The sequence below is a fragment of the Tympanuchus pallidicinctus genome, unplaced genomic scaffold (genome assembly GCF_026119805.1).
Source record: "Tympanuchus pallidicinctus isolate F22 unplaced genomic scaffold, pur_lepc_1.0 scaffold26, whole genome shotgun sequence".
In the NCBI taxonomy this organism is placed as follows: domain Eukaryota; kingdom Metazoa; phylum Chordata; class Aves; order Galliformes; family Phasianidae; genus Tympanuchus; species Tympanuchus pallidicinctus.
The window spans coordinates 2672051-2685881 of record NW_026294743.1 but is presented as its reverse complement, the minus strand read 5'-3'; the positions used below and the strand labels follow the sequence as shown (position 1 = coordinate 2685881).

General features: G+C 40.4%; 1 protein-coding gene across 5 annotated transcripts in view; it reads right to left on the bottom strand.

Annotated features, from left to right (window-relative positions):
• The window catches only part of ZNF827 (zinc finger protein 827), a 132933-nt gene that overhangs the window by 71152 nt on the left and 47950 nt on the right, over positions 1-13831 (bottom strand). For 4 of the 5 annotated variants that reach the window (XR_008208531.1, XM_052690437.1, XM_052690438.1 and 1 more), the window contains 2 exons: positions 8133-9143; positions 2808-2980 (listed from right to left, as the gene is read on the bottom strand). Coding sequence is in view for 4 of the 5 variants with exons in the window: in XM_052690437.1 (XP_052546397.1) it covers positions 2808-2980; positions 8133-9143 (1184 nt within the window). In the remaining variant the exon portion in view is untranslated. Of the gene's footprint in view, positions 1-2807; positions 2981-8132; positions 9144-10731; positions 10991-13831 lie in introns of those variants that run through there. The other variant, XM_052690440.1, reaches the window with a different exon arrangement.

The following is a 13831-nucleotide window of genomic DNA, read 5'->3' as shown; positions in this document are numbered from 1 at the left end:
AACTTTCAGATTCAATGGAGAATGCCTACAAGAACACAGAAAAAAGAGGAGGTACTCCAGCTCAGAGCTACGCTGCCTGAGAGGAAATAAAGACAATATTATCAGATTTGGAAGACGGGAGCTGGACAAAATATCTCAACAGGTGTTGTCTGTCATCCTGATCAATGGAACAATGGATCAACTTAAAATTAAAGAGGAACATTAAGAAAAAAAAAAAACAACTAAAAAAACAACACTGAGCTTGTAATAACACAGTAGAGTAAAAAATCGAGTTATAATGACAAACACCATCCTAGCACCGTAATTTTGCAGTCTCACCTGCAGCTGCTGTTGATTCATGGGGAGAAAGAGAGGAGTGGAGAGCCAGAGGCAGCTCTGACTTCATGGGGTTCCTGCCAGGAAGGAGATAAGACCAGGTAGCTCCCAGAGGATTTGGGGACAATGAAAAGAACCAAATTATCCAGCTGAAGTTGCCAGAATACTACATCCTAAATTCCAGCTGTGCTGTACTATTTCTGTTGCGTATTCACTCAATTTTGAACACCGTTAGCTTAAATATATATGTGTGTGTGTTTGTGTGTGTTCTAAAGCTTCATATTTATTTAGATAGAGATTTAAAAGCAGCACGTTTTTATAATCAGAAGAGAAATCTGATTTTTTATTTTATTTTTAATCTTGGTATCAATTTATACTTTTTATCGAAGAGAACTCAAAATATATCTGACACTGCTGTTGAACAAATGACTAACATGTCTCTATTCCATTCATCTATACTATGCAAATATTTCAACTTCACAGAAACTCTGACTTGATAGATAATGTTTTTATGAATGGACTATGTGAATGAAGAAGTGTATGAAACCCCTGGAAATTAAGCTAGAATATTATCTTGCAAATATCTGTACTCATGATTTTATGCATCTATACAAGCAAGACTACAAGCAAGAATAAAAGATCAAATACTGGCCAATTAGTTTTATAAAGCAATTGGCTTCATCTTAAATAAAGCAGTTTTACTAGCAAAGATCACTGAGTCCATCACAACCTGCATGACTAGACTGCACTGACTGGAGAGCCTTAGAATCTTACTTACGCAATAAATCTAAGAGAAACTCAAGATGAGCTCAAATTAAGCAATAATCACCATACTAACAAATAATAAATACTAACGTTACTTTGCTTTCATTAGGAGTTTGTTATAAGACAACACGGGTTCAGTTAATAAAGGGGTTTAGCTTAGGCAGGGAGCAGAGAAGACTGCAAGGGTTCAGAGAGCCACCAACCTGATAGCACACAGAAACAGTGAAAAAGTTCAGGATGCTGGAAGAAATCAGATCTATGACCTTCCACGGAAATCACCACATGGAAAAGTAAGGGATAGGCCCTTGCCCTGTAAATAGTAATTCCAAAAAGGTACAAAATGCAGAGATTAAGAATTTCTGCAGGGAATAACAGAGAGATCTTTCGCAAAACACTGGACAATAACAGGCCTCTGCCAAAGAAGAGCAAATTTTCAGGCGATGCATGCCTCTGTGCAGACTGTCAACAACTAAAAACAAAAAACTTCTCCTACTGTACTTAGATCTCATTCTTTCATGTCTTCTACTAAGTGCTAAAAAAAAAAAAAAAAAAAAAAGACTTGCAAATACCAAACCTACTTGGAACTGATTAGGTTCAGCATAATACACTAAGGATGCCTGGGAATTGTGCACTGATTTACACTAGGAGAAGTAAGATGTTAACTTTGAGACTTCGGGAGGATGATTACAAGACCTAGCAAGGACCTGAAATGCAGCATGATCTGCTATTATGGTCACTGAATCATCTGATCTAATACTTAACAGTTACTGAGGTCTAAGCAAGGCGAGACTCCTGTCCAGCCAACTCAGGATTTTGCAATTGCAGCACACAGAAGCTCTACTGACACTCCTGTCCCCCCCCCATACACTGAGAGACCTGTTGTCCAAAACAAACAAAATACAAACTGTAATAGAACATTTCACTGCAATTGTAATAGCTCAACAGTATTAACAAAGTAAACTTTTTCCCCTTCAGCTTCTTTATCCGTGGATCAATGGGCCAGGTACCGTTTTTATTTCACCAAGCATGCCCTACCGTACGCAAAGATCAGGTACTTTGTGCTTTGCCATCATACAGTACTTCTGCTGAATACTTGTTCTTCTAAATTTCTTCTCCATTTCTATTCTCTTTATCAACACAAATGTTGGTTAAGTTTCTTTAGGAGCCTAAAACGTAGGCTGAATTAAAAACAAACCTTAAGTTTAGTAAAAACACTTCAAAACAAAACATTACAGTATAACCTGTTTTTCATCATTTTGGATGCTTCATTTCTGGAGTATCTGCAGTTAAAAACCATGGCAAGGATAAAACTAAAACTGAAGAGCTGTAGGCCAAGTTCCTGCACTCACTTAGGGTATTGCAATGGCAGACAGATACTCGCATGCATCCTGAAAGCAGAACCCCTGTGTTTGCATGGTGTCACATCTCAGCTAATATCCCCGCTTCTGGTGGTTCCAGGTCCATAACTAAATCTATCACAGACAACTTGTGCTGCATCAAGTGAACTCAGACAGGGCAGTTTCCACACAACATAAAATGGAAAGGCAAGCAAAGGAAAACAATTTATTTCCTTATCTAATTATGGTGTCTCTATTTAAATAAAGACATAATTATAGCATTAATAGTGAACTTTAATTCTCGCAAATGCCACTGAAGTATGTTTGTTGCACTATCATTTCCTGATTGACAAGTCAAATGCTTTGATAGTCAGTAAACACTTCCCTTACCTTCATGTGTGATTTGAGATTGTCCTTACGCGCACAGCGAAACGGACAGAGTGGACACTGATGACTTTTCAAACCTGTATGAATCACCATGTGCCGTTTCCAGTAACTCTTCCTCTTGATAACCAAACCACAGATTGGACACTGGAAAGGTTTTCCTCCTTCTTCTTCTGAGGCTTAGCAGAACGGGGGAAGAGAAAGAGAGGATCCTTTACAGACACTTATTGAATGCTTTTCTCCTGTAAGTGTACTCAAGATACCATTTTTCAGTGCTAGAATTGCATCTGCAAAGGGACGCAACAGTTAAACAACAACACATATCAGAAATTTCAGTTCCTCCCCCTGCATGTCCCTTTCCCAGTTAATCTAGTTATTCTCCCTCTAAGAAAGGTCACAATAATTTTATAAAGGTTAATGTCCCAAACATCCTCTGGCTAATCAGTAGGGGATGCTATTCTGTCTCACCTGGTGCTAATGTTCCTTATAATTTAACAGAACTGAGATGGATGTCTCTCATAATCATCACTTTTCAGCCTCATTTCCTATCAAATGCCAGTTGTAGTCGGGTATGGAAAATATGCTTAATTGTTCCAAAATGATCCATTCCCACATTCGACGGTTAGCCAGAACACGGGGGATATAAAACACAGAGCACAGCTTAACTGATAAGCATGCTGGCATTGCATCTCAGATATATTTAACAGGAGAATCGTTTAACTAGGGCTCAAGCAGATGCTGCTGCAACTTCAGCCATCAGGAGTCCTAGGGTCACGGGTATCCTTCTACTCTGCTTGCTACCAGGGCGTTAAATCCACTGCCTTCCTAAACATTTTCACTCTGCTTTACTGTGCTATGATAGTAAAAGGATTTGATGGCATTTGTCAAGTAAATATGGTTAGTCCCCTGCGTGTGGAACCATCTCAAGGTTGACGGAAAGAGAAATTCCTTGCTGCTGGCCATACACAACTAACCATCCACTCTTCCCCTCGTCACAACTTCCTCTGCTTACTACAAAAGCCTAGAATTACTACAGAATTTGAAGCTTTTTTTCAAGACTGTCTTCAAATATCCAGAGCTCAACAACGCTTATCCCTACTATCAGGAATGTCTCTCAGAATATTTCACCTCATTTTTATCAGTTATTTCCTACTGATTAGAGTATAGCAAACACCAAATTCCCTTGATGAGGAACTAAGTAGTAAAAACCTCTAGAAAGATTTATCATATCCTCAAAAATAATTCCTCTTATTAAGTAGGAAACAAAGACTGTAATTCCACCAATTAGGTACTCATTGTCTAAGTGCAAAAAAAGGACACACTGACAAAGCATGTACTTTTGCCATTTTAGAAATTCTACTCATGAAATTTTCTATCACACTCAACTTATTATCAAAGTGTTCCCCTCTCTGAATCTCTAAAGAGCATGCCAAAACCAATGCTATAATTACTTGTTTCACTTTTTTAGCATCTTTACTTCCTCAGGAAAAAAAAAAAAAAAAAAAAAAAAGTGAGAAATACAAAGAAATACATATTGTTAGCTTTTTTTTTCCTAGCATTTATTTCCCTTCTCTCATTACCTTTTCTCCAGCATCTGGCTACCATGAAGGATTCAGAACAGAAATGTGTAACAAGCCTATTTTTTGTTTTTAATCTACTTTTCCTGCCCACTAAAAATAAATCTCTAAACAAGATGAACCAATAGCAATTCAGCACTTCACAAAAGAAATGGACCAAATGCCTTCTGCCTCCTGGGCAGCATGAGGGGGGGCTGAGCAGCAGGGCAGAAAGGGAGGCAGGCAGGTGGTGCCCGCACAGCCACCTTAAGCAAGCCTCAGGGTGAGGAGCAAAGGGTGGGTGGTGTGGTGGTGGGCAGCGGGGCTGCAGTCTTTTGTCAAGTTACGGTACAACACGTGGTTCTTCTGGGAGCGAGTAACGGTGAAGCCACACGGTAGCCCACCATTGCTGCTGGATGTCTTGAGTGGCCCGAGTGTGCTAGCAGTACCTGTGGTGAGCAGCAGCTCCTTTCAGCCTTTCTTCTGCTTCTGGGCCTTCAGTGCATATAAATACCTAATGCGCAGGGGCCAAATGGACGGGGCCAGGCTCCTTACAGCAGTGCCCAGTGACGGAACAAGGGGCAACGGCACAAACTGCAATACAGGAACTTTGTACTAACGTGAGAAAGAACTTCCTTACTTTGAGCGTTACAGAGCACTGGAACAATCCACCCAGAAGGCATCTCCTACCCAGGAGATACTCAAAACCCACCTGCACACTTTCCTGTGTCATCTGCACTAGGGAACCTGCTTCAGCAGGGGAGTTAGACTAGATGATTGCCAGAGGACTCCTCCAGCTCCTATGACTCTGCAGTACTGTGACTTCACCAATAATACTGACAATTAATGGCAAATGGGAATTACATCGACCCTGTTCAAGGCTCAGCCATGTTAGCGCTTTACTTCATTTACCTTAGCAAAAGGAAAAAAATGGCGTTTTCAGCTTTCCTTCATTTACACTGACATCCATCTTATGGCACACAGCATCAATTACTTGAAAAAAGTGAACTGAGAATTAGCCAGGAAGAAAATCTGGGAACATAACTGCAAGCATTGCAGACAAAAAGTTATTACCAAGCAGGTATTCAGTCAGTAACAAAAAAGAAAGGGTCTGCTGCCTATACTCATTCAGAAATGACAGAATTTTAACAGAGATTACCGACTTCCTTCTAAGTCTGATCCAAAACATGTAAGCAACTAGTACAGCTGGCAATACTAGCAAATAGACTGCTAACAAAATTAGCCTTCTTTTTACCATTTCACGCTAATCCATACAAGCCCACCAAACCCGACCTGCAGCATCACTTGACGATGTTCTCGTAAGTCACAGCTCCAGCCTCTTGCCTGAAACACGTCTGACCAAACAGCTCAAAATCATAGACAAAAGAGCAGCCGGAATACTCTTGTTATTAACATCTGCTTCAAAATAGCCTCCATCTTTGCTGTTCCTTACTTGTCAACAGAGAATTTCTTACAGAGTACTGATCTTATAACCAAAGCAGGATGCTGCTGGTGGGTAAGTAAAACAGATTTGTAACAACAAATTAAAATCACCAGTACCTTAAATACTCTAAGCACAACAGGGGAGCAAAATCTATGCCTACTGGTCTGGGAACAAACCAAAAACCCTAAGTCTCAAGAAGCAACTACCCACACAATTACAGATTACAGTAAACAGCATTATGAAGTGAAATATTGGTTTTTTGCTTTTAATGCCGTAAGGTCATAAATGCAAAAGGAATTGAGAACGTGTGACATTTATTTTTATGGTAAAAATACACATGCCCTGCTACCCTACACAATTTTTACAGAATCTTCCAATCAAAGGTCACTTCTGACCTTTTTGACTAACAGTGACTTTTTTTTTGTGAGCTCCAATTCCTCCATGGCCAAAGGAAACAAGAATTTGGCTTTCCACAATCAACATCAACAAGATATGCTGACCAGCAGCTTGCTTTTTGTTTTCAGTTGGTTAATTATTTAGAAAGGAAAAACTTAATTGTGTATTAGAAAACCGACTTAGAAGATCTCTTGTTATGAACATTACACTATAAAGTCAGGTTGGATGCCAACTGGCCCTGGCCCAGTGCGTATAAACTGAAAGGAAACACCCTTCCTCTTGGGATCCTAGTCCCATATATTATAAAAAATGAATAGTTGTTCCTTGGTTACCAAGGACCTGAGGCAGTCGGCCCCTATTGTTATCTTTCAGCAGTACAGTGAGCTAGAGCCTTCAGCAAAGAGAACAGTTGCTAGGAATTTGCTGCATCAGAGCTGGTTTATGAAGTGCTGCTACTACCAGAGCCAGAGCATTCCCCTAGTATAAGCTGCATAAAGTACACAGTTTGTTAGTTGAACAAGAACCTGGATTTTATTACAGGAACCTGGATTTATACAAATTCCCGAGTGAAAAGGGAGCTTTTTTGTTTTTTCTCCAGCAAGAAACAAATAACTACAAATTAATTTTAACCTTTCTCCTTTCCTATAGCTGCCTTTCCTGTAAGAAGACCAGTCTGTATCAGAAAGTTGCATCAATGCCCAACACAAAGGGGCCTTTTTCTGGTTTCGCTTCTATTACTCTGAAAAGGACTTTATTTAAACAAATGGGAACCTTATGCCAAGACCCATGGCAAGAAAAGTTTGCCACTTTAACTGCCTGAGCAAAATATACCAGCAAAGCCCTTGCAGAGCACTTGCATCTTGCAGCAAAAAACTGCTCTCAGCTGCACTCATCAGACCCCTTTCTTACAATGGCCTCGTCAGGCTCCCCAACTGGTTTGCTGCACTCGTGCAGTCAGGCTAACGTTCCACACAAATTCAGTCTGATGCAGCTCGAACGCACTGAACCACTTTGTGCACCTTGCGAAGATACCTGGTGAGCTTCCTTATTCCCTACAGGAGAACACCAGTGGAGGAAGAGTGCTGATAGTAGACATGAGAAGTGTGTATTGTCCACTAGAATATACAACTACTGATGTCAACATTTTATAAAAAGAGGTGAAAGAAATCTTGTTTTTCCTAGTTTAGAAGACAGGTAATTTATGTTCTCCTGCGTGGCCTACCAGCTCTTCAAAGCTTTTGTTACCAAGACTATATTTTTTTTTATGCCCTGTAAGCCCAGTTCCTTGGATGCCAACAGTCGGAACTGGTGGAGAGAAGGCTCTAGTGAGAAATAGTCTTGTTGAGCTAAATCAGAGAAAGGCAGTTCACTTTTTTTTTTAATGACAAAGCTTTGTGAAAGACTGAACATGTGAGATTTGTTCATGCTGCAAAAAAAATTTAATGAAAAGTGGCAACATAATAATATACTCTGGTAAATTAGGACAGGGTAGTAAGCGATTATACAAAAGTCCATTTGTGACAGAGACAGCAGGAGGGAGAATTCTTCCTTGTCCAGTATTTCAAAAGCACGAGTTTTGTATATGCTCACTGATACTGTGAGCTCCCTAGCAGGGATTCTTTGATCTTCTCCATTAAATATTTTTGTGGATTTATTTTGAACGTGCTGAGGGGGGGGAAATGCCATTGTATGAAATTTAAAAAAAAAAAAAAGTTACTGAACTCGAACCCTTATATCTGTCAACGAATGGAAACATTTGTGAGTTTGGTCTTCAACTGGTGTTTTAAAAAGCTTTTCTATTGTTTCCCTACGGTACTTAATTACTGTTCCCATAATACACAGAATCAAAACAAATCCAGACCCACTGAAGAAACGCTATATAAGGCTACAGAAAAACAAATGCATTCTATTTAGTTGCTCAAACCATATCCATACCTGTACTAGTGGGTTTGGATGCTCTTCCCTTAGAGACTGGCAGTAGCAATAATTCCAAAGACTGTGGTGGAGTTGCTTTCTCTTGCTTCATCTCTGAAAGCTGCAGGGGATCCTCAGCAACCAGTGATTTCTTCTTCTCTGCCAACAGGGTGCCTGCAGCCCTTGCAGCAACCTCTTTGAGCAGGGCAGCTGAAGAGGTCATAGAAGCCAGAGAAAGGAAAGAACTAGCCGGAGGCGGGTGCTCCTGCCCAGGAGTCATGCTTCTTTCACTCACTTTTTTTGATAAAGCTGCTAATGTGGAGCTGGCAGACTGGGAGCTAAAAGGTGAGGAAAAGGATTCAAATCTTACATTATCTTCAGTCCTTGAAAGAGATCTGTCCTGCAGAACAGCATTGGCTGCGGCTTTCAGTTTCAGGATAGCTGAATCGGGGGACAAACCACAGGTGGTGGTTGAGTTTGGCAACCACTTACCTTGATTCCATATAAAGTGACTACCTGCATTGTATTGGTCACTTGGCTCCTGTTTCTCAGCTAGCTTTCTGGCAAGCACACTGAGCTGCTGGGCATGATGAGCAGGTGGAGAGAAGGAGAGATTTGAGCCAAGATTTACCGGGGACTCAACTCTGCCATTGACTGTAACAGCAGCATCCAGCTTGAGGGAGCCAGCCTCCAACAGCCGCCTCAGGTTACTACTCAGTGGCTTATTTGAACCAGGAGGTTCTTCCTCACACAGAGACGACGCATCAGGAGAAAGGTGCTCTTTGCTCTGTAGTGTGTCTCTTAGTGCTTCATTTTCAATGGTTCCCAACTCCGCTGTGTTGCTGCTAGGAGTTGCACTTCCCAAAGAAGTATCTGGGGAAGTGGACTGATCTTGGATTCTGTCCTCAAGAGACAACTTAAAGTTCTCCTGGACTTCTCCATATGATGCTTCTGAAGGAGTCTCTGAAGAATTTCCAAACCAGCGTTCCTCTTCACTGAGTTCACCTTCCACTTCTTCCTGTCTGGTACCATCTGTACGAAACCAAGAATAACAGTATTATTTCCAAATCTCTTCAAAGTAATTCCTTAATAGAGAGCATACTTGGCTCTGCACAAGTCTCCTGAATAGTCACCTAACATTCCACTGAAGTGCATGGACTTGGCATCAGTCTGGATTAAGTGATCAGGAAAGAGCGTTTTGAAAATGAAAAAGGGTTCATTTGAAGACAAAATCAAGGAAGCTTGTCATTGCTCAGTCAGTATCACTGAAACAGCTAAAACTGCAGCAATATAAACATGCCACAAATATATACCATGGCACCACTCGTACATTGCAACGATTGCTAGAGTAGTTTGCACATCCTGCAAAACGTTACAAACGGTACAAAGCAAGGATTTAATAGGCCCAGAAACTATTGGATACTTGAGTCTCAGTACAGATAACAGGCATGCTTTCTAAAGCATATCAGTTCTGTAGTTGTTCAAAGAAGTTTCTTCCAGAGCCTTTAAATCCCAGCCCAATCCTGCAGTGACCCCTGTCTAAAATATAATAAAATTTGTACCAATAACACACCTGAAATGACTAATACACGAATGCAAGCGAAGGCTCTAGTCTCTCCAGCTATTTGGAAGAGAAATATCATACATTTAAAACCAATTTTTTTTTTGGTACACTACTTGGTTTTCATTTGCTTGTCACTCTTCATCAAAGTTTCAAACTACATATAGATATATATTTAAATATAAATTGTTAGTCTCAATGCAATTAGTCATATTTTCTCTTCTGGTTAACTGTAATACATCTAGTTTCTCCACAGATCTAACTGGCAGTGTTTATAGAGCTGTGTCGCTCTTCTTTCTCTAAGGTATGTAAAGTAATACAGATGTGACCAAGGCTTTTTGGTTTTTTTTGGTTTTCTTTTCCAGATCTTGCAGGCCAATCAGAGCATAATCAAGAACAGCAACAATGCCAGAACTGAATCCATGTTATCATCTCTTGTTAGACAGCTCTCACATTTCTTACTCTCAGACTCAGTGTCCCTAGATACAAAACAATCTTTGTAATCATACTGCAGCAAAACAAAAGGATTTAATATAACCCTCCTCTGACATTCTGGAAATAAGCCTGCATGATATGTATTGTACCTATAATCGTGTATTATTTCTAGATTCTTTACTTCATTCCTGCAAATTGCAAAGCTTGGAGAGAAGTTGATAAATAAAATTTTACATTTGCATTATTACTTTGATCCAATGAATCGACGAAGGAAAAATCTAGCCAACTGCATCTTGAATACAGAGATAACAGCATACAATCTGAAGGCAGAGTTATTTATTTTTAGGTGTTACACACAATATGAGGAGTAGTGCCTCTTAGTAAAAGTTTCTTTTACTCAAAAGCTCTTCGATTTCTTTCACCGTTTTAAGACACTATATAAACGACTCCGTTTCCTTAGATTAGTATTTTAATTAGAAGATTTAGCATCACTGCTATTCAAAACAACACCAAGAAAAGCCCAAAGCACTTATCTAAAATTATTGTGATACCACCCAAGTTAACATCACAGACACAGCAATGTTAACAGTAGCTTAAGCATAAAGGCCAGCATCAGGTACATACCAATAAAGCAGATGCATACAAAACAGTCGAGGCAGCACATAAGGCAGCTTGTAGGAAAACTGAACATATTCTCTCTTCACCCTGTGCGCACTACTAAGTAACCTGAGGGATATCTACAGAGCTGAGTGCAGCCAGAGGAGAGATCTGTCCACACCTACCTGAAGCAAGCAAATTACAGACTGGGAGCCAAGAAAGCATCTTGCTGGCACTTTCCTTGACCTGACAGACCAAGAAGAGGGCACAGCAGAGAGCTGACACCACTGCACAGCTTTGGAGACAGAGCCTGCCTACATCCTACTGCTTAAATTCATGCACGTTTACGTTTGTCTGTGTTAAAACGTCCTCCCCACACCGAAACCTCTCTCTCCGTGTCTCCATTCTCTGTCCATAAATAACAAGGGAGAATTGTATTTCCCTCCACTCAGTCCTCAAAAAATAGCAGTTTGAGGGATAAGCAGGTCTCTTTTAGAGAAATTTCCAATTTAATAAACCTCCAAATTTCTCTGTTCCTTGACACACACATGTACTTCTTCCTTATGTTGACGGATTCCTAGATGCAATCAGTCCTTTAAAATACCTGCTAAATAACACTGTTCTTAAAAACCTTGTTCATCCTACTGGCACTGGCAATTAATTCTTCCCTCTCACCTCTATCAGTTTTTGCAGTAACCACAAAATAAACGTCCCACGTATATTTTCACTATCTATTCTCCTTTCTGTGGCTGACAACCCAGGAAATACTCACAGTAGGGACACTGGCAAATTGACTGTAAGGATGTGGGGTGTGGAACTACATCTGCTCTGGCAGGGCCACTATACAGCCTTCTTTGACACTAACACAAATACACAATATCTGCAACTAAAAAAAGACAGCAAAGGCAAGACAGGACAGTAACAGACAGTAGCATAACTTGGATCACTGTTCTTTTCCCAGAGATACACATTCTCTATCAGTCCTGCCCACCGTAAGGGCAGCCAACAGCATCCTACTGACAAGGAGCTGCAGGAGTGAAGTTCTTATCTTTTTCTTAAGAGGTTGCCATGAAGGCCAGAAATTCCTTTCACCTCGGGCAGTGCACAGAGCTCCCCCTCCTGTTGTTCATCTGCCTGGACCTACTCAAGCTTGCTCAAAACTTCCAAGTGGTCTGTACAAAAAGCATGGGCAAATTTCCTCTGCAGCATCTCTATCCCCAAATCCAGCTGGACTTGCCTTTTTTTTTTTTTTTTTTTTTTTTCCCAGTACAGTTTCTTTCAGTACACAAAAATCAGACCTCTAACTGCTGACACAGTTCTAATTTTCCTTTCCTGAGTAATTCCCGCTGCTGCTGCAGTATCAACTCCACAAGTACTTTAGGGCTGTAAGGTTAATGCTGAAAAAGCCAGCATCAGTGTCTTATCATGAACTCAGTCAAGCCTCCTTTTAAACACTAGTGAATTGGTTTAGAAGCACAACTGTGAAGCCTGACAATTTCACTTCTAAGCCAAGTTGCCATTCAAGGCCTTTAAGGGCAGGACTTTAATTCACATAGACTCACAAGCCTTTGAACAAGCTTCAGAACTCTAGAAGTCAGCCCAACCCATCGACTCACACACCTTCAAATTGAACAAAACCTTCCACAGAACTCAGGGGATGAGTCCGTGGGACACCCTGTCCAAGTCTAACTGAAGCAAGAGCCAATCTCCACGTGCTTGTCAAGAAATTTCAGCTGAATTCCCCACTTGTGGCAAAAGGTCTGCGTAGTGCATTTATTCCTCCTCTTACAACACAACTAAGGAGCTCCATTGAGAAGTGCCTGAAAGCTTAGTAGCTTAGCTGAGTAGAAATGCAATCCCACATTTATGTTTCTTCTCCCCACAACAAACATACTACAGTTTGTTATTAAACAATTACTTAATGGATGCTCAGCTACAAGCATTTCATTCTTATTTAAGTCCGAAATGCTAAATGTAAGTAAGAAAGCACATAGCAATTGCAAATAGGGAAAGGTAACTTAAAAATTGAAGACAAATTCTCACCAACTTCTTTTAGAAGACCTTGCCAGAAGGAATCTGCCAACACTTAACTAGTAACTGGTCATCAGATCGGCTCTTCTCAACATGATTTGAGAGTCAAGACACGTCAGCACTTCTCTCTCCTCATTTCCAGGGCAGTTCCGTAGGGAGCTCTGCTTCCGAAATCACCTTTCTCTGGCAGAGACTGGTACAGTTACAGGTGTCCTGCATGCTTCAGGAATGTGCCATCACACTGCACCAGGAACCTCAAACAAGTACTTTCCACTCCCGCCAGCATCAACATGTTGTTGGGCCACTGATGTAGCCCATTATCAAACAATCTCTGGCAAAGTCACAAATGTGAGCAAAATCACTGCTTGAAGAAACGCCAGTTTCCCATGTTTGCTGCCTTGTTTGCTTGTTTTCAAATACAGAAAAGTTCTGTTTCCCCTTTCAAGAGTTGAGTTTAACAGTTAAGTCTTATTAATCCCAAACCGTGTTATTTCACATTGAGAGCATCTGCTCCTTTATGTAGAATCACGATTAGAACTTGACTGTGATTTGAATAAAGGTGTAAATATTAACTGCCCAAATTAGTTATCTCTGAAAAGTGAAAAAAAAGACAAACAAGTACATTCATTTATATACTAAGCCACCCAATTCAAACGTGGGAAATTCTAACTACACCTTATGCAAAGTAATGTAATGGTACACGTGCCACTCATGAAAGCAGCAAGTGTTCCACAATGCTAGCCTGTACAAACCTGGAGCACTGAAATATGAATGCAGTGGACCACACGTAGGAACAGCCTGTAAAGCACAAGGAAAAGGTAAGAGTCTTCAAGTTAGGCACTGAGCGACAGGCGTGGGCAGTGAAAGCGTTACTACAGAAACACCATGTGGACCACCAGAAATTATCTGAAAAATGGCTACAGTTAAGGAATCTATTCCAAAGAGTTTGAATTTTCCTTGTAAAAGGGACATAATTTCACTTCAATTACTCAGTGCAACAATTAAGTTACAGAACTTCAATACAGAATTAACACTGCATAGGGATATTTATATTCCTCCATACACTATAGTGACGTGAAGCATACGGAAGTCATAA